Source organism: Abramis brama, assembly GCF_963993115.1.
Source record: "Abramis brama genome assembly, chromosome: 3".
Taxonomy (NCBI): domain Eukaryota; kingdom Metazoa; phylum Chordata; class Actinopteri; order Cypriniformes; family Leuciscidae; genus Abramis; species Abramis brama.
The window spans coordinates 21,007,399-21,027,954 of NC_139965.1; the positions used below are offsets into that span (position 1 = coordinate 21,007,399).

At 37.6% G+C, this 20,556-nt stretch overlaps 3 protein-coding genes across 4 annotated transcripts; 2 read left to right on the forward strand and 1 right to left on the reverse strand.

The window, feature by feature from the left end:
* The first annotated feature begins 675 nt into the window (after positions 1 to 675).
* On the forward strand, positions 676 to 4,881 carry LOC311078746 (butyrophilin subfamily 1 member A1-like). Of its 2 annotated transcripts, none has more exons than XM_084107736.1 (8): positions 676 to 753; positions 847 to 925; positions 1,090 to 1,437; positions 1,670 to 1,948; positions 2,701 to 2,808; positions 2,963 to 2,989; positions 3,088 to 3,114; positions 3,255 to 3,879. In XM_084107736.1, the coding sequence occupies exons 2-8, from the start codon at positions 871 to 873 to the stop codon at positions 3,800 to 3,802; spliced, it is 1,392 nt and encodes a 463-aa protein (XP_083963862.1). In that variant the 5' UTR covers positions 676 to 753; positions 847 to 870; the 3' UTR covers positions 3,803 to 3,879. The 2 variants fall into 2 exon arrangements, with proteins under 2 accessions (XP_083963862.1, XP_083963861.1); XM_084107735.1 differs by having other exon boundaries at positions 712 to 753; positions 869 to 925; positions 3,255 to 4,881.
* A 3,972-nt stretch (positions 4,882 to 8,853) lies between these two features.
* homezb (homeobox and leucine zipper encoding b) lies at positions 8,854 to 16,300 on the forward strand. The gene is made up of 2 exons (XM_084107715.1): positions 8,854 to 9,597; positions 13,214 to 16,300. Exons 1-2 carry the CDS (start codon positions 9,319 to 9,321, stop codon positions 15,086 to 15,088), a joined length of 2,154 nt encoding a protein of 717 aa, XP_083963841.1. The 5' UTR covers positions 8,854 to 9,318; the 3' UTR covers positions 15,089 to 16,300.
* Positions 15,878 to 19,331, reverse strand: cideb (cell death inducing DFFA like effector b). Its single transcript, XM_084107747.1, has 5 exons — positions 19,117 to 19,331; positions 18,093 to 18,207; positions 17,849 to 17,998; positions 17,418 to 17,611; positions 15,878 to 17,289 (listed from the first exon to the last, which is right to left on the reverse strand). The coding sequence occupies exons 1-5, from the start codon at positions 19,143 to 19,145 to the stop codon at positions 17,148 to 17,150; spliced, it is 630 nt and encodes a 209-aa protein (XP_083963873.1). The 5' UTR covers positions 19,146 to 19,331; the 3' UTR covers positions 15,878 to 17,147.
* Between the last annotated feature and the right edge of the window lie 1,225 nt (positions 19,332 to 20,556).

The following is a 20,556-nucleotide window of genomic DNA, read 5'->3' on the forward strand; positions in this document are numbered from 1 at the left end:
AGATTTATAAGTCATGAAGTGGTTCATTAAAGCTACACTGTGTAGGATTTTCTCCCATCTAGCAGTGAAATTGTTTATGACTACCAACTGAATATTACTTTCTAGCCCCTCCCATTCCGAGGGCGTTTTAACTCCTACAGTGGCCGTATTATTTCAAATCTGCCGGCAGTCGCGAGTAATCTCCCCCTCGCATTCGTCATGGTGCCACTGAGTGTAAAAACGCGAAAGGTGGAGCTTGAATTTCCAGGTATGTCCCTCTTTGGCTAATGTATTTTCAAGATGGAGGCGCAACATGGCTGCCATTCGAGCGACTCACTCGTATGTTTTCTAAATGGCAGATTCTACGCTTACGAGAATACTTGATTAGTTGGTAGAAGTAATTACACATTAATGAGCACATATCATTTTGAAAGAACAAAGTGTTTTTTTCTAAGAATCAACTTAAAAAATGACACAGTGTAGCTTTAACATTTATATTTTCAAATTTGTATTTCAGCTTTATTACAATTAATGACTTTTGTAAATATATATTTGTACTCTTAGTTAACGATAACAGTGAAACCAACAAGTATAGGCATCTAGACTGTGTTTGCTGAATGATGTGTGTGTGTGTGTGCCTTTAAATGTGAGTGTTTGGTGTTTGTGATTTCTGGTTTGTCTGGTTTTTCCATAGACAGTATAAGAGGGTTTTTCTCTAAAGGAAGTGATAGCAAGTCTTTCAAAAATTGTGTTTACAGCAGAAAGGTGAATCGGGTAAGCATTTGGACTAAATCATTATTTGTATTTATTTTATTCAATGCATAGCATACTATTTGTAATAAATGCCCTGACTTTTCTTTTATACAGTAGAGCAATTGTTTCTTTGCAGGGATGAAGTTGGTTGGAGTGGCTCTGATTTTTTGTGCACTTACAGATTTAACATCAGGTAATCATTCTCACCTTAAATAAAAAACAGACAGTGTTGACATTATAAAGATGCAGTGCTACCAAGTCTATATAATGTGGTTAATAAAACCACATGTCTTAACATGTTGAGCTGTAGTCACTAATCTTTTACAACCAGTTCAGACATGGTTTTCTTTGTCTTAGAGCTGTATAATGTTGTGGGACCTGCAGCGCCTCTCTTCACTGTCGCTGGTGAAGACGTGATCCTGCCCTGTTATATCAACCCCAACACCAGTGCTGTGGACATGAAAGTGGAATGGTTTAGACTTGACAAAGATGAAATAGTGCATCTCTATGTAAATCGTGAAAACAGAATCACGGAGCACAGCGAGTCCTACAGAGGGAGAACAGCACTGTTCCAAGATCTACTACAGAATGGAAATGCATCGCTCAAACTGTCAACAGTGAAAGTCTCTGATGAAGGAGTTTACAAGTGTTTTATTGAGTCCAACTCCTGGTATGATGATATCACTGTTATTGTTAATGTCGGAGGTGAGCAGACTACTGAAATTATATATATTTTTTCATGATTTTGATGACGTTTTATATTATTTTCATAAAAGTGATCTTTTTAGTGCTTGGATGTTCTTTGCAACAAATTCACACAAAAACTAGCTCAGGCAGAAATATTCTCTCAGATTTACAGCGCCTTTGAAATAAACGTAAAAGTTCACAAAATATACAAAAGTACAATATGAATTATTGTTATCCTTGATCTCTGCAGCTATAGGAACTCATCCACTGATCATTATAGAGGAGTTCGATCATTCAGGAGGGCTTCGTCTGCTGTGTGCATGTGAAGGCTGGAACCCTGAACCCGAGCTTCTGTGGCTGGACAGTGAAGGAAATGTTTTGATTTCTGATACTAAAGAAGCGCATAAAGATGCAGATGCAAAGGGCTTCAGCGTGAAACACAGGATCACTGTGCATAACAGTGAGACCAAGTATCACTGCAGAGTCAAACTGAAACATCATATGCTGCAAACGGAAATCAGTGTCTCAGGTAAGTGTGATTTTGGTAGTTTGTCATGTTGTAGAAAAAGGCTTCCCCTCTTTGCAAGAAATCACTCAAGTCGAGAAGTTCCAGATGGCAAATATTAGACTTTATTGGTCCAGTCAAAGACAAAGCACCAGCTGATCATCTAACAATCTCATTTGGAACTTTCATTCTTATACATTTACTTCCAACCTATTTAACCAATGAGCATTGGGTTATCTTCCATTTTTATTTCGCCTGCCACAGTTATTTAACCATCCTTCTGGCTTCTCTTTAATAGTGGCGTGTCGCCAAGTGCTCTGTTTTTTTAAAAGATCATTCAGAGACCATGTTAAAACCATTTATCAAGAAAGTGTACATAACAGGTAAATCCCAGAACTTGTACCATTCAGTGACTGGTGGAGGCTTCCCCACTCTTTACCATAAAGTTGAGGTATAAAACAGTAATCACAGAGACTTGCGGCTTACTTAGGCCTGGTTTCATTAATATAGTATCCAGACTATTCTGCAAACATCTTTTATATATTTAATAAAAAAATTAACTACAATCATTCTCATATTTTCAAGGTATTTTGATGCAGTCGTGATGATTCATAATGAATTATGATTTAATCACAGATTTGCAAATTTATTGTTGCCTAAATGTTTTAGTACAGAAAATGTACTGTTCGCCTTAGTTTGTTTGTCTGCATTTAACATTAAATATCTAGGCCTATCTATTGCTCACGTGTCATGCTTTATGGTGTTTTTTGTTACAGGTAAAATGTTTCAAGTTTGGAGAACATCAGTCATTTGGACCTCAATTACAGTTGTGTTCGGCATCATTACTACAGTTGCAATTGCTACTTTTGTTTACATAAGAAGAGGTGATATCTGTTTTTCATTGATTCATTTTATTGCAAAATAATATATATTTTTTTAAGTCTTAATTTTGTAGTTGCATCTGAACGGAAAGAAATTGTTGTGCAATTATAATGATATAATTGTGATATAATTATTTATATTTTACAATTTCTTCAGTTCGCTATTTGAGGAGTATTCGAAAAGGTGAGAATGCATTTCAATCTTATGTGATTTGTGGAGTGATGATTTCTGTGTTCCACTAAATTCATTTTAAATACATTTAAAATAATTTCTGTTTTTAGAGATCGCAAAGAGAAGAAAATATACTGGTGAGTAGAAACAAAAATAATGTATGCCTTTTTAATCCGTGGTGATATGGCATCAGTATATTAGTGATGCATCAGCCCTCTATATGTCCGTAATGTATGTGATGTTAATATAAATATAATAATTTTCTAATTTTTATTAGTGGATGTGACGCTGGATCCAGATACAGCTCATAAATCTCTCATCTTGTCTGACGATGGCAAACAAGTGCGATGTGGAGAAAAAAAACAGAATGTCCCAGACAACCCTGCGAGGTTTGATAAATGTGGTAATGTCCTGGGAAAGCAGGGATTCTCTTCTGGAAGGTTTTATTTTGACGTGCAGGTGAAGGGAAAAACTGATTGGGATTTAGGAGTTGCCAAAGAATCCATTAACAGAAAGGGGAAGATCACGCTGAGTCCTCAGAATGGATACTGGACAGTGCGGTTGAGAAATGGGAACCAGTATAGTGCCTGTGCTGGAACCTCTGTCTCTCTTTCGCTGAGAGTGAAGCCCCATAAGGTGGGTGTGTTTGTGGATTATGAAGAGGGTCTGGTCTCATTTTATGATGTGGAGTCCAAGTCTCATATCTACTCTTTCACTGATCAGTGGTTCACTGAGGAACTCTATCCATTCTTAAACCCATGTACAAACATTAAAAGCACATTCTCAGCCCCAATGATCATCTCACCTGTCAATTTCAGCGAATGAATGAACTCACTAATAAGTAAATATAAATTAAAAACAGTTGTGTTAATTTGATTGTATTAAATATGCTTCCTAATCAACATATTTTATCATTATTTGTCAACGCTTTACATTTACATTTGGCAAACACTTTTATCCAAAGCAACTTATTGCATTCAAGGTATACATGGGAATCAAACCCATGACCTCAATTTTACTAGCACCATTACAAAGAATAGGGAAGTACATTCATAATATTGAGTTTGTACATTTCCAACTACTGTGGTTTTTTTATTTGTGAAAGACACAGTGAGTTAGATTGAGGATAAGTTCCCCAGTATTTAACCTGCTAATGTCATGCAGTTTGAGAATGACTTTGAGAATTTGTTTTACTCTTAAAAAAAAAAAAGGTTCCGAAAGGTTTTCATTAGAACCATTTTTGTTTCCCCATAGAACCTTTTACAGAACAGTTCTTAAAAGCACATTTTTTCTTTGTGTGAAACACTTTTTAATAATCTGAAGAACCTTTTTTCCACTATAAAGAACATTCTGTGCAGTGGAAAGGTTCTGTGGATGTTTAAGGTTCTTCGCAGAACTAAAGATGCCAAAAAATAACCTTTATTGGTGGTAAATTGGGGTTGCTGAGGAAGTGTGAATAACTGCCCTCAGCTTTTCAAGCAATAATGAATTTATTTTAACATCACTTACATCACTTTAACATCACATTGATTTGATCACACGAGAGGTAAGAGCTGCTGATCTTCTTGTTTCACTTCACATATTCAGAACATTTTGTTACAAATGTAATAAGATCTCTCTCTCTGTCTTCACTATGAGTCTGTAAGTTAAAACCATCTAAGACTCTCTTTATATACACAGAAACTGACCTTTGGATTTGGTTTGCAGCATTTTCAGGGTGCATGTTAATATATTACTAATGAAATTATATTTGCCAGGATAAAGAGATGTTTATCATGGTTCATTTGTGACCTTTTTACTACTTGGACAACTCGTTAACTGATAAAGCCAAATTTTTATTTCATCCTCCCTTTTTGTTCCATGGGGAATCATGACTCATGTCTGACTTTATTTTTATCAAGGTTAAATAAAAAAAATTAAAACGTACACTGAAAAAAATTTGGAGTAGGATTTACTTGAAAAAAGCTAGGCAACTTTTTTCACTCAGAAAATGCTAGTAAATTTACAAAGATTTGCCAAGTAAAAACCTAAACATATTCATCAGTAGCTTTAATTAGAAATCTTTAAGTTAAATTTACTTGGAATATGGAATTAAGTAAACTTTACTTAACCTAGTTAAGTGAAAGTAACACAGAAAAAAAGTAATTTTAACTTGGCTAGTAAAAGGTTGATTAATATCGATTTAGTTGAAATTTCCTTTGCATTACATTTCACTCAAACAATAATATTGAATTATACCAGTCATTTATAGTATGTGCTTTACTTAGATTATCTAAGTAATTTATACTACAGCATGTCAGATGTTAAGCATCATGTGAATGCAAAGACCTCAATACTTGGTAGACAATACACAATGACGGTAACATTTGATGGATCGTTTTTGTGTTTGAATGTGTCATTTTGAGCAGAAAATTTACTCGAAATGTCACAAAATGGCAAGTTACTAATCCTGACAACAAAAGCAATGATAAAACAGTGTAAATACAGCTGGAAACCAGTGAAAAATTAACCTCATTAATTATTCAAGGTCCAGTGCATGATGGGAACCCCAGTATCAGAAAAGCTGAGTAATTTTTACTTAATTTTATTGAGTTGATATTTACGCTTTCATTTCTACTCGCTTGAATTAAGTACTGATATGGAATTTACTTCGTTTTTTTAATTCTTGCCTGAACTAACTTTTTCATGTAAATTACATTGTTTTTTTTCAGTAGTATTTACTTCACCAAAAAATCATTTTTTACAGTGTATATTAATTAAAAAAATGTACTATCATCTTCAGTTCAAGTTTTCAGCAATAACCATTATTGTTGTACTTTGATGTACAACAAATACATCAAAAGAAACAAAAGTGACATGCTGGTGTAAAGTTTGACACAACAAATATCACACACAATTGTTAAAATTCTCTTCCACTGTGCCTATGAAGAATCGCAGTTGACTTTACACAGTAACATATTGTCTAATTATATGCATGACAGAAATACCTCACAGAATATTTTTGAATATATCATCTTAAGAAAGAGATTCTTCATCCAGAGGATGGATGACGAGGAGTCCAAGATGCTAAAAAAATCAATAAGTTTATTTATCATTGTTTATTGCAGTTGGAATAGACTCATCTCCTCTCTAATCACTTAGAACTTAAGCATTTGGGTACGTTGATGGCATTTGGGAACTATGATTTAGTATGCATTTACATAAGAACATAATTACAATTCTACATGAGAACTTGCTTTAAAATAAGATTAAATGAGTGCTTAAATAAGCTTTTAAAAAATTATTTTTTACAAGTAACAAAAAAACAGGTTACTGCATGAAAACTTTTATTTAATTAAAAATATCATTCCTAATATATAAACAAAATAATTAACAAGAATAGAAAATAAAAAACAATGCGTTACAATGATCCTTTTGCCATTTTCATCTCTGATTATTGTTTGATCACACAGAGTATTTCTGTATATGAACTGCCATCTGCCAGGTCATTTTGTCTCATGTTTCTTTTGGTTTGTAGAGTTGTGTTTTCCAAGGCAAAAAAGGGGCAAAGTCTGTAGCTCATATTTGTTTTGAGTTGACACAGTAAAAAACCTTTGGTTGGTTTGTTTCTGCTGTAAAAGGTTAGCAGCTGTGAAGTATAGTCCCAGGTCGCTTCTATCTTCCATGGACTGTTGGCCGGGAATTCATGTGGCACTTGTATTTCAGATGCCACCCTAACCCTGTTGTGAAGCTGTGGTGTATTATACCCTTTGTATGATGTCATGCTCATCTTTGATACAGAGATATTTTCTTCATATGTGTTTTTAAAAGAAGAGAGATTATCATTGCTTTTCTTCAATCCGAATCCCTCTGAATAACAACGGTTAGTGGCTGAGGTGTCACAGAGACCTATGGTCCAGTCAAAATGTTCGGAGAGTTGGAAGAACCAGCGCAGACTGTTTGTTTGAAGATGTTGCAGGCAGCGAACAATGTGATGATCGCCCAGTCTCGTGACAGAGGAGCTGAAGCACAGTGTTTTAAGATCTTTAGACAGAGTCATCCCGGGCCCTAGAGTCAGAGGGTCAAAGGTCAGCTCAGAGACCACGTTTGCTTCATTCTGTGCAAATGGGTAATGTTCAGGGTCAGCAAAAGCAAGAAACTTTTGCTGGAGTTTATCCTCCTGCTTCTTAATAATTTGTCCAGTCTTTTTGATATTTTCAATTAATTTAGTGCGATTGGGTTTTGACTCCAAGCCCAGTTTCAGATCCACTATGCGAGCGTCCATCATAGCTTTCTGTACACTGGCAAATTTCTGCAAGAAGCTGAAATGATCCCTTTCCTTCAGAGCTGAACTGATAGCTTGCTGGGCTTTCTGAAGTGTCCCCAGTCTGGCTGATACTGAGGTCTCTAAACTTGTAAAGACCAGATCCTTCAGGGCTGATCCGGTCCTCATGAGCTGACTAACACAGTCCTCCAGAGTCTGCATTTGGTCTATATGCCACATTTCCAGCTTCTTTGCATGATTCTGCCTCTGAGCCAGTGTCTCTAACTCTTCTTTCAGTTGGTCCACCAGCCCCAGATAGGCATTCTGTAGCGTCTTCATGTTATGCTTGCGATGTCCTTCCTCGATGGCACAAGACATGCACACCAATACACGATCATCCAGGCAGTAGTATTCCACTAGCTTGCCGTGAGCTGAGCATTTGCTGGCCATTTGACTAGAGGAACCTGGTTCTACAGGGTTAGTCAGCGGATGGGTTTGCAGCAGCACTGGAGTGGTCAGGTCTGTAGGTGCTGAGCACACATAGAGATTTCACACTTCAAGCAGGTCTTCAGTGCCGGAGTTTTCACCTCCACACATAAATCACAGCTCACAAATAAGGGTTTCTCTGGAACTTCATGCGTGGCCGACATACTTGCTGCTGATCTTCTCGTTATCACTTCAAATATTCAGAACGTTTTGTTACAAGATCACTCTCTGTCTTTACTATGAGTCTGTAAGTTAAAACGACTCTCTTTATATACACAGAAACTGACCTTTGGTTTCTATTTACAGTATTTGTATGGTGCGTGTTAATATATTACTAATGAAATTATATTTACAGAGATGTTTATGATGGTTTGTGTGACCTTTATTCTTTTACTATGTGGACAACACATTTACTGATAAGTTTTCTGCGAAAATCATTATTGTTCTACATTGATGTATTGCTAAACCAGTACAAATTGAATAAAAAGATTTATGTTTGAAATCTTACAGATGTTTTTTCAAGTGTTTCAAGATCAAATTGAGACAATTTACCTTTCCAGTAAATTGAAAGCCTTTCACTGCTGATTAGAAGAAAACTGTAAGACTGAATCAGTAATAAATGATAATATCTTAATTAACATTCTTAGTTGATTGTATATAAGTTCAGAGTCAGACACACTAGTAAAATTGAATGAAAGAAATAATTTCATCATTTATTAGATCAAAATACATGTCAATTCCGTAACAAAGCACATACATTTCTGAATAAAAAAGAGAAAGAATTTTTATTTTATTTTAGAATTAACTTTGTCATTTCTACTTCTCAAAAGTAATGTCAAGTGAAGTCCATGTACAATCACATTGACACTCACACACACACGTTTTTGTTTATGGCTTTTATATCAAGCAAATTATAAATGCTAGACTAATATCTAATCCTAAAGAAACCATTGTTAAAATGTATTTGTTAACAGTTTTTGTAAATGAGGACATCCCTGAAAGGTTTTCACAAATGTGTATTTATAGGCTATTTACTGTTACTAATGTTTTGGAAATGTAAAGCTATTTTACCATCTCAATAAAACTTCTTGAATCAGAAAAGAGAAAGCGGCTGTCAATGAACTTTTATTTTGAAGCCGCTCTGGCTTCACACTCGGAGGATGCGACAAACCAAACCTATGACAGCTTTCTGGACAACTGTGCGACCCATAGGCGAGTGCGATTGGCTCGGAGTGGCACCTGTAATTGCCTTATTTCTTAAGTAACTACATCTAATGAAGGATAGAAAAACAATAAAGAAACCAGTCTGCATCCGAGCTGGCTATTTTTACTTTTTTATGCTTCTGTGTGAAGCCAACAAGACAAGCTCTTGTGCTAGCTCGCTGGCTAGCCAGCCAGCCTTTGTTCCATACTCTGACCAGTGTGGCCATAAATTCGGATTCAGCATTCAACTCTTGCATGTGGACTCCGTATACATACATTTTATTCAAATGAAACTCGTTGCATCCTTTGGAGTACTGCGCATCGACTTTGTTGTGGGATAAATTTAGCTACCTGATCTCTGTGTTAGCTTGTATGAATTGCGTCTTGGCTAGGTCGTGCATAGGTTGCCATGGAGCAGTGCGCAGCTCCGCAGCTCGAGAGCGCAAGCACGCACTCTTCACCACCAGACCCAGCGGAGAACCCTGGAGGAGATGCTGGGGAGACGGTTAAGGATGCTTACGAGTGTCGGATTTGTGGTTATAAAGCGCAAGATGTTAAATGTCTCAGTCAGCACCTGCACGCCGCTCACCCTGTGACCAGCCTTTCTGACTCGGTGAGGAACGAGCGATGTGGAGCGCTCGAGGAGGAGCGAGTGGGTGACCTGGGAAAAAGCTTTGTCAAGGATAAAGTAAGTAAAGTTTTGTGTTAATATCAGTATTTATTGTTAGCTGTGTGGTCCACTAAAGATTCTGTAAATAGAGTATTTGTTTAAATGTAAATAATTTCTCCTATTACGGCTTAATATGCAGAGAGCTTTTACGCTATTCCTAAAGTGTAAAAACTATTGTTTGGGGCGGGGCTAACTCTTTGACAAACCAATGGCAGAGGTAGAGTGTTGGGAGGGGGACCTATTTGAAAACATGCATAATTGCATTTCCGTTGGTTGCATTTGTCGGTTGCATACCGTCACTTACATACCGATACCATCACTGAGGATGTATTAGAAAAGCAACCACTATAAAACAGACTCGTATACCTAGTGAGGTGTAAATACTGTAAAACAGCCTCAATGACGTATGCAGCCAACAAATGTGACCTCTAATGGCTCGTTTCCACTGAGCAGTGCGGTACCGTAACGGAACAGTACGGTAGGCTACGATTCGGATCTGTTAACCATGATCTGGCTAGCGTTTCCACTGCCAACAGTACCCTATATGGGGAGGCTGCAGACCTGGAGCCGGTAGATCTACGCCCCAGGCAGTTTTACGCCCCTGCTGTTCCAGATGCGTCCAGTAGGGGGATATACTGCGAAATAACACCATTAAATCGACGCTCAAAACTTACACATTAATAACCGTCCCGTTCATAGACTTTGCCCAATTTTTTTTTTTTTTTTTTTGTTAATTTAAATATAAACGTTACAGTGTAGATCTGCACTATGGATTAAAATATCTGTAGATATTCAGTTAGGCTTCACTCTCTTCACTCAGCCTACAGAAGACTATTTGTTTTTGTGAATTAAAAAAAAAATAATGCACATAGTTGGATCAGATGACAAGTAATGATATATGACCTACTGTAGAATAGTTATATATGACCTACTGTAGAATAGTTCATTGAATATTGAATATAGAATATTCACTGTATGTTTTTATATACAGGAGACTGAGTGAAATATGTTGTTGTGAATTTATATAAAGTTACATTTAGATATTAACCATATTTAGCCCATTAGACATACAGCACCGTGTAATCATATAGATCCTCGATTATATATGCTGTAGCCTACTATTCACTATTGGTCATCATACAGCTACAAAACAGTGTCCTATAGCATTTTATGAAGACAAACACAATTTATCCCTTTTCTAAAATTCCGAGGGCCATTTAGAAGAAAGAGACAATATTGTTGTTCACAAAAACATTATTTATCAACACCATTTATGAATTATGATGACTCCTGTAGATGACTCCCCTATGGCTTGCCACTCTTCTTTAACTGTTTTTCTATCCTCCTGTCAAAGTGTTTCTGCTCATTGATAAAAAAAAAAATAAATAAACATTACAAAAATGTAAAAAGGACATCCATGGTGAATTTGATCAATAGCCAATATAAAAGTTTAAGTAAAAGGTACAAGAAGCTATACAATAAGAAATAAAGCAAACAATTCAGTCAAATATCCAAATGCAGCGCTCTAGTCTAACATTACAACAGTAAAGTTAAATACAAATAGCCTATAATATGAAACTAAACTTAGCCCTCAGCCAAAACGATTGACAGGGAACGAATTATATATTCACGAGACCAAAGATCGCCCGTTAGGTCTACACAAGACGAATTATATCTCATGTTTAACCACTACCGTCGGAGTCAGCGGCGAACGTCAGAAGAACTAGCCGAGGAAAGGCTCATCCAGCCGGGAAACATGAGCGCCGAGCGCCCGCTGATCCCATGGATCACAACCGGGGAAAAACAATATCATCTTTATAAATAAACCACAGATTTGAGCTTTTAACAACTACATTCTCGCCTGAAAAACTCTTAAAATTACATTTCGTGACACAGTGACAGTAGTATTATATTAAACTCCATATTAAAAAATGGCGCTTCTTATGTTGTCATTCCCCTTGTAGCACACGCAAGTGACGATTCTCTGTCAACCAATCAACGTCCTGCAGTGAGTCTAGCTCCACCTTTTAGTACCGTACCACTGTGCTAGGTACCCCAATGGAAGGGTACCTAAAAAGTGGTACGGTACGGTTCGGCATTTTGGTACCATTCACAACTTTTGATAGTGGAAACGCAAATAAATGCGTACCGTTCCGTACTGTACCGCTCAGTGGAAACGAGCCATAAAGGACACTGGACAAGCTGTGTACAAATTCAGAGGCTGCATCCTTCGAAGGGCGTATTCGAAGGCTGTCCCAATTCGAAGGCTCCTTCAAATGTGTCCTCCGTTTCCCGTGAAATGAAGGATACAACAGATGGATTCTTCGCGACCTTGCCTACCCCAGAATTCATTGCGCGCCAGTGACGACAGAAATTTTTTCTAGAGAAATTGCCGAACTATACTTTTAAAAGTAAGTATTAGGTTTCAGCTCAATCAAATGATACAAATGTAAGTACAAAAAACCTTTAAGCAGTTAAAATATTGACTTTTATCTCTTACTAATATGCAATATAGTTTATATACCCTTAATATATACAGAAAAGGACCATGGTGAACATATTTAGACAGATTGTGAACCCTGTTTTGACAGTTTAATATAACTTTAAAAAAGTCCAATACAAACATTACTGCCGCTCGCCATAATTGCTAGGTGACAAGAACAATCCTACATAGGCTAGACCGTCACATTTAAAGGGATGGTTCGGAGTAATTTAACCTAGGGTCCTTTGCACCATAGAGATATCAGCCGAATGGCTTAGTGCAGGTGCTAACGGATCCAAGGTTGTATCTTGTAAATTACCCCACTAATAATGCCCAGAATGGAACCAAACTTCTACAGTAGTACAAATAGGTTCTGTACTCATAAAACAAGGCATTGGAAAGTTTGTAAGTACATCAGGAGTTTATTTAAATAACACTTGCCTGATGGCTTATGTCTACCGCTAACCCGGACATCGAGGTCACTTCCGTGATTTGGGAAAATTCTGGGGATTTTTAGTGGGGTAATTTACGAGATACAATCTTGGATCCATTAGCGCCTACACCAAGCCATTCGGCTGATATCTCTAAATAAGCTCTAACTTTAATAATGTTCGACCAAGGGAAAAAAAGCTTCTGGGGGGGGTGTTTGGCTCGAGGTCATGGTGCAAAGGACCCTAGGTTGAAATTACTCCGAACCATCCATTTAACAACGCTCGGTGTGACCTTCGCTGCCTTCGAAGGATGCAGCCTCTGAATTTGGACACAGACAATATGTTAAAGCCAAAATGAAATCAAAATCGCCAATTTTTTTTGTTTATGGAAGATCACAGTGCCCTAGTAATCTAATTGCTGTGATGTCATGTGAGTGACAGTATGCTGGAGGGGAAGCATCATCACAGGGGGAGGAAAAGTTAATATTAAAGATTACGAGGGCTTATGAATTTAAAAAAAGAATGATGTGCATGGGTAAATAATTTATAATAAACACTGCAGTATTCCAAAAAATTATAATTGTCAATTTTGATTTCATGTTGACTTTAACTGCAGTGATTGCCTTTTGTGGCATTTTAACCTTATTGGAGAAATGTGTGGATTATGAATTTCTCACCTGATGCGTTTTGTATTCATATTTCTTGATCTCACTCTTTTCAGCCAGTCACCACTGAGGGATCTGAATCTACGTCACTTCAGACTCCCGAAGACTCAAATGAGACGACATCCTCCATGGAGGCAAAAGAACAAGAGAAGATGGACGTCTCGCCTGCTCCTGAAGAAACGCAGAGCTCATCCCCCGAATTACCTCAGGAGAAGTCACCCTGCTCTTCAGGGACTAAGAAGTCCTGCCAAAAGAAGCAAACGGCCTCCTCTGGCACATCAACTCACAACCAGGCTAACCTAGTCTGTCTACCATTGGTATCCGAGGGGTTAAAGCTCATCTGGGTGCGCTCGGAGCAGGTCCACGAGCTGGATGCCGTGTCAGAACTCGTGGAAGCGTTTAATGAGTTCCCATACCCCACATCACAGGAGGCGAGCGCTCTAGCTCGAAAGTGTGAATTACCGCCGGAGAGAGTTAAAGCGTGGTTCATGATGCAGCGGGTACGTTACGGAATTAGCTGGGCTGATGACGACATCCAAGAAACGCGACGCAAGCTGTGGCGAATTCAGAAAAAAGCAGTCGCCGAGGAGTGTGTGGAAATCAACGACGAGGAGGATTGTTTAGGACGTGATGAAACTCAACAGGATTTTATACCGCCACCTGCAGCAGATGCCCATGTAGATCAGAGAGACCACACGCCTAAACCCAGCCGTACTGTTCCTCAACACATCAGTGACCAAAACCGCTTGCATTTTAGCCAGAATAATGCTTCCCAATCCAATAACGGTGCGCAGCAGTTGCTCAGTTCTAATGTTGTGTACAAAAACGGTCTTGGACCTGCATCCCAAGTTCCTCAAGTTAATCCCCACTTCCAAAGTGATAGTAGAAACGTACCGCCTAACAATACTGGAGTCCAGCTGCTCGATGCCTATGGACGTTCACCGTTCGTGATTATGAACGATCAACAGACCGCAATGCCATACCCCGAACTCCCCGAGCTTTCACAGTCTCTACACTGCTTGCCAGGGAAAAAATCGAAAGCGCAGCTGATGGCCCTGCGCCGCAGTTTTGTACAGAAGTCTTGGCCCTCTGACGGCGAGGTTCAGCGGCTCCAGAAAATGACTGGACTTAATCGACGTGAAATCCGCAAATGGTTCGCTGACAGTCGCTACCAGCTTCGCAAGAACGGCCGGGCATGGCTAGCCAAGCTCGCGGGGCGCAATCGGTCAATGCAGCTCCCCAAACAGAACTCTCAGAACGAGCTGGAGAACGATGCTCTACCTGGTGCTGATTTTTATGACAACGATGAGGCTGACGACGCAGTGGCGGGGTTTGAGGTTGATGTGGATGTGGCTGACGATGATGAACCACTCAACCAATCAAATGAGACCAAGGAGGAAGTAAGTGACGAAGGTGAGTTTGATGACAACAACGCCTCCGTTCAACAGTACTCTGCGGATATCTCCCCTTCTCCTTCTCCGTCTCCTTCTCCGTCTCCGTCATTCCTCCGCGGCCGGGTAGAACCAAACGTGCGACTTCGTAAGAAGACGAGGGAGCAGTTGGAAATTTTGCGGCAAAACTTCCTTCGCTGCCAGTGGCCGACAAGCGACGACTACTTGATTCTCCAGCAGAAGACAGGCCTGACAAGGACAGAGATCATCCAGTGGTACGGAGACACACGGTACCATGTCAAACACAATCAGATGCGCTGGATGACCTCACAGGAGAGGGAACGCATCATCGCTGTCATAATGCAACAACAGAAAAGGGGCGGGAAGTATTCACGGGGAAGAGTCTCGTTTGAGAACATGGGCTCTGGGTTGAGTTTGGGTCATTCTACTGTAGTCAACGGAGGTGGAGGGGGCGAAGCAACAAACTGGAATGAACTTTTTAGAGGAGGAACCCCAGTTTTGCCTCAGGGTGAACTCTGACCTCGGCAGCAAAGTCAGTTTGCAATGGCATTTGTAGCTGTGCAGATAGGTGGAAACTGAATTCCACATCACTGCCAAAGATGTTACACAAATACTCTTTTTTTTTTTTTTTTTTTTTTTCTCTTAACCTATCTGGATATTTCTATCCCAATTTAATGCTATGACCAGGGCCTTGTAGAACCTCTCTCACAACATTGTTATGCAATATGTATCTCCAAACCTAAGCATCTTACTTGAATCAAAAGTATTTAGTATTAGAATATGTACTTTAAAGTAATCGAAACAAAACTGTGTATGGCAAGGCACTGAATTTATAGTACAATGTATTTTGTTTGGTAGCTTGTTTTATCAGAGGTCTATTGAATTCTCTGTGTGACTCAACAGAGCGAATGCATGCATGTTGCCATTTTCATGTTTAAGTTGCACCTTGTGCTTAGATATGTAGATGTTTGCCTTTACAAAGGTCAATTGTATTTAAGGTTATTAGCAGCATAACTGAAATCTTTTAGCTCCACACGTGTGCTACACAGATATGTTTCTTTGACGGAAACATTGTTCTGACATAATACTACATAATTTATGTGCTTGATTTTTTTTTTTTTTTTTTTTTTTTTTTTTTTTCAATCATAATATTTGTGATCCTTTTTTTTTGTTGAAAACTAATTAAAATCTTGAGTAGTATCTTTTTGAAGTTGATTAGTCTATGCATTAACTAAGCTGATTAGAAAGACTGTCTTTTTTGTGCTGAAGCTTTTTGTACCAGTTTGGTTTTACTTAATAAATTGATCTTAAAAACATGTTTATTTTCTAAACATTCACCATTACAACAATTTTGTATTTACATTTTTACATTTATTCATTTAGCTGACACTTCTATCCAAAGCGACTATACTGTAAAAGGTGATCAGTTGACTAGAAACCCGCTGCCTTAAAATTATAAAGTAATAAACTTCATGCCTATTTGAGAAAATTAAGTTAAGTGTATTCACTTAATCGTTTTAAGGCAACGGGTTTCCTCACCTTTTTTTAAGTTAGGTCAACTGATCACTTTTTTCAGTGTATCAAATGGAGAAGATAAAATTATAATACAGTGGTTTATCATGTAAACATATTGAATGGTACAATTGAAATGAACATGTATAAAGAGAGTCAAACACACAGAATAAGTAACACTGGGTAGTCCTAGACTAAAAATAAAAATAAAAAAATACTCATAAAAGGCATAGAAACCTAGGTTTTCATAGAAACCTAAGCATTTTCCTGGAGCAACTTTTTATGGAGATTGTCCATAAAACCAGCAAGGTATAAATGGTAACTTTACAATTTACAATAAAGTTCATTAACATTAGTTAATGCATTAGGTATCAATGATAAGCAATTATTACAGCATTTATTAATCTAGGTGAATGTTAATTTATAAATATACTGTATATAATATAGTACTAATGTATTAGCATATTTTACTATTCAAATAAATGCTGATCTTTTGAAATTTCTATTCATCAAAGAATCCTGGAAAAATGGATCATGATTTCCACAAAAATATTAACCAGTACAACTTTTTCCAACATAAGTTGGAACAATAATATAAAGTGTTAGTTGAGCAGCGAATCAGCATATTAGAATGATTTCTGAAGGATCATGTGACACTGAAGACTGGAGTAATGATGCTGAAAGTACAGCTCTGCCATCAAATGAATAGTTTTAAAATGTATTCAAATAAAAAACTTACTTTAAATTGTAATAATATTTCAAAATACTAATGTTTTAGTGTGTTTTGATCAAATAAATCCAGTCTTGGTAAGCATAAGAGATTTCTATCAAAAACATTTAAAAAATATTACCAACCCCAAACTTTTGAACCCTAGTATAGAAAAGAACATTTAAGTAGTTGTTCATCCATCTTACCTAATGCATTAATGTTAAATTGAACCTTAATGTTACCATATAAATCTATAGGAAACACCTCAATGTCTCAGAAAAAGAAAAGAAAAAATCTCTCCCTCAGTTACATTCTTTGTGATATCGGATTCAAGTCTTAAAATATAGATTTCTCCAGTTAGTCCCAATACTCCATAGGCTGGGTACGTTGGGCTTGAAGAAGATCCGCCCCTTGGATAATGCGGCGAATTACAGCAGCCGATGAGATCAGCAAGTGTCCAGCAGCACTGAGGAGACTGGACATGACTCTGAGCGCCTCCCTGAGACACAACAAATGGGTTGAATACAATTCATTGACTTAATTGATAAAGATTATTTTGTGCAAATAACTAGTAAAAGTTTCCATCTGTAATCTGTATTGCTGTATTAAGAGGGGAACCCTGCTTACCTCAGGACTTTTTTTGGTCCCAAGCATTGAAAATCTGCACTGACAGAATAGAGCCCTTGGAATGTGGCTTTCACATTCAGTGAGCCGAATACATCTTTGGGGTGCGTACGGTAAAGGTCAAAGGTGATCTGAGCGATGTCTTTTCCTGTCCTTGGCTTATTATCACCTGGTTTGTTGCTACCCCTTTGAAGTAACTAGAAGGGAGGACGTTAGTGAAAAGATAAGGCACCGAACAATACAAATAATATACTGATAAGTGAATGAATCTTAAAGACATAATATTTTGCTTCTTGATTTGAAGTGTGATGATGTATTTTACCACCTTTCTAATGTTGATGAATTCAGATTAGTGGTGAAACACCTTAAAGCAACTAATAATTCCAGATGAAATCAAAAAATGGTTTCTGCTTGACATAAACACACATACATACAGGATGAGGTTTCCAGATTTCTCCAGGGTTCAGGGCCATGAAAACGGTGTTGTCCGGCAGGGCTATGAGGAACTCACTGGAGTCAACCTCTGTCCCATCTTCCTCACACACCAAAGTCAGCTCAGACGACAGCAAGAGAGCCTGAGCTGCCTGAGGTAAGAATCACAGTATAAAAATGTCCCACAGCATGATCAAATATGTAAGAACTTTCAGTTGAACTAAAACTGGGTTTTTCTTTTCATACCTTCTCTTGGAGCTCCTCTATGGTTCCTGCAGTGATTCCTTTTTTGACCTCTCTGTTCCAGGAACACACTCTGAACGGACGCTGAGGGGGCGACCAAACCCGCCGAGACACTGACCTGAGAGAAAGAGAGATTGGAAATGAGATTGGAGACTTCTTTCGAAAACATTAAAACAAATCTGTACTAGTTCATATGACTGATGATGTACTTCAAGCCTTCTGATACGATAGCTTTGTGTGAGGAACAGAATGGAATTTGATATTCACTGACAATCTGGACATCCTCCTTAGCTGTTCTTGGCATTTTTAATGAGAGAATTAGTGATGCCTGAACAATTTGTTCTTTTTATTTGATCATTGAATCATCTCCTGTCTAAATCATTGTGATCTGGTTCTCAAGTTCAACTGACTCACTGATCTGATAACAGCTCACTTGAACGGGTAGATTATAACTAAAATATCGATTAAGATTTAAGACTTAAGACTTCGGTCTGTTTATAACACAAAGCTATCCAATGTCTTATGTAGGCCTATTTTTTGTGTGTGTGTTTTTGTGTCCTTTCTTAAGTTTGAAACCAACAGTCCGCATTCTTTAAAACTACATGGAGAAGAGCAACCAAAAAGCCACAGAGGTTTGGAACAACATGAGGATGTGTAAAAAATAAGATTTTTAATAAGATTTTTTCCTTTAATAATCAATGTCTCCTTTAAAAGTGGGACAAGCACAGACACATGGCCGTAATCAGACTCTCTCTTATCTAAAGAGCTGTTAAAGGAATAAAACAAATGTGCTGTGAAACCAACAGTTAAAGTCCAATGTTTCAAGACTTACAGACAAATAATGATATAACTTTTTAAACAAAAAAATATAAATATATGTATTTTTTATCTATTTAATATCACCTTTGGTCAAATACTATGGCCTATATATGTACATTTGGCAGCTTTTTAAAGCATATACTTTTAAAGGAATATTATAAATAACAGGATTTATTGTCAACAAATTACTAAACATTACTAAACTTACCTGAACAGGGAGGACGTTGTTTCCATCATGCTCTGTGGTCGAGGTCCTCTGTCTATTCGCTCAATTTCGGTTGTTTACAGTCCCTTCTGCCTCTCTGTTTGAAGTAAACTGGTCATACTGAATCACAGCTGGTGATGAATATCTTTTTGAGAATAATGTGTACTGTGATTCTAGCCAAGTGGACTTTGACTTTGCAGGATGATCTAGTCTGATAGCATGTGTCATTGGGCAAGGTCTCTTGATTGTACTGTTTAGGAGCCAAGGTGTGCATGATGTAAGTATGGGGAGACTGTGTTGCAACACTTATTGCTGACTGTGTGCTTGACATTTTGAAATGATTTCCCCACATGTATCTGTTACAAATTATTAGTTACAGTTATTTTGAAACCAACAACTTATCCCTATACTGTAAATAAATGCTGTTGTACATAAATGCTATCTCACAACACTAATAGAAAACATAAACATCATTTTACATTTGCATGATTTTTCTTTGCTAATGAACTTTTTAGGTATGTTATTTATCTCATTATTAGGATATATTTCAGAGTTTTAAAGGGGTGGTTGATTATGATTTCACTTTTCTAACTTTAGTTAGTGTGTAATGTTGCTGTTTGAGCATAAACAACATCTGCAAAGTTACAAAGCTCAAAGTTCAAAGCAAAGGGAGATCTTTTATTTTAAAGAAATTGCTTTTAAGGACTACAACAAACGGCTGGTAGGGACTATCCGACATTCCTCCCGGGTTAGTGGCATCACAAACCCTAAAATTTACATAAACCCCGCCCCCGGAACACGATTTATAGATTATCATGACAGAATATGCTAATCAATGACTAGAAGATAACTACACATAAGCTACTTAAATTCATCAACTAACCATTCGGGAGTGTCCTGTTGCATTATATGTTGTCACTTCTTCTTGAGTCTCACCATCATTGTCTGACTCAGGTTTGAACATGAAAGGCTAAAAGTTTTTGAAATTTTCAGTGCATGTCTGTGTGAGGTAAAAGAACAGGAGCTATTGAAGCTCCGCCCTCTGTGCCGGGAGCAGTAGCTCATTTGCATTTAAAGGGACAGACACAAAAACGGTGTGTATTTGCTCACCCTCAAAAAGTGACAATTTTAACATGCTATAGCCTATAAAAATATCTGTGGGGTATTTTGAGCTAAAACATCATATACACTCTGGGGACATCAAAGACTCATTTTACATCTTATGAAAAGGGCATTATACCACCCCTTTAAAATCTGCTCTTTTGAAACCTGAGGTTTTTACATGACCAAATTGTTTTTTATAGCGAATGTCTACTTGTAGTTATTCTGTGGATGTTAATGCATTTAATTAAAGTCAGTGAACAAACCTAGTGCTACATTGTGGTGGGAGCATCGATCTATTTTAATTCACAATACTTGAACTGGGAAGACTTTTATTTTGAC

Excerpts from the sequence above, each read along its gene's own strand:
- LOC311078746 (XM_084107736.1), top strand. The coding sequence starts at position 871 with ATGAAGTTGGTTGGAGTGGCTCTGATTTTTTGTGCACTTACAGATTTA. Across the intron at positions 1,438-1,669 it reads TGTTATTGTTAATGTCGGAG|CTATAGGAACTCATCCACTG; the intron begins GTGAGCAGACTA and ends TGATCTCTGCAG. Across the intron at positions 2,809-2,962 it reads TTTTGTTTACATAAGAAGAG|TTCGCTATTTGAGGAGTATT; the intron begins GTGATATCTGTT and ends CAATTTCTTCAG.
- homezb (XM_084107715.1), top strand. The coding sequence starts at position 9,319 with ATGGAGCAGTGCGCAGCTCCGCAGCTCGAGAGCGCAAGCACGCACTCT. Across the intron at positions 9,598-13,213 it reads AAAGCTTTGTCAAGGATAAA|CCAGTCACCACTGAGGGATC; the intron begins GTAAGTAAAGTT and ends CACTCTTTTCAG.
- cideb (XM_084107747.1), bottom strand. The coding sequence starts at position 19,145 with ATGATGGAAACAACGTCCTCCCTGTTCAG. Across the intron at positions 17,612-17,848 it reads AAATCTGGAAACCTCATCCT|TTACTTCAAAGGGGTAGCAA; the intron begins GTATGTATGTGT and ends CCTCCCTTCTAG. Across the intron at positions 17,290-17,417 it reads GGACCAAAAAAAGTCCTGAG|GGAGGCGCTCAGAGTCATGT; the intron begins GTAAGCAGGGTT and ends GTTGTGTCTCAG.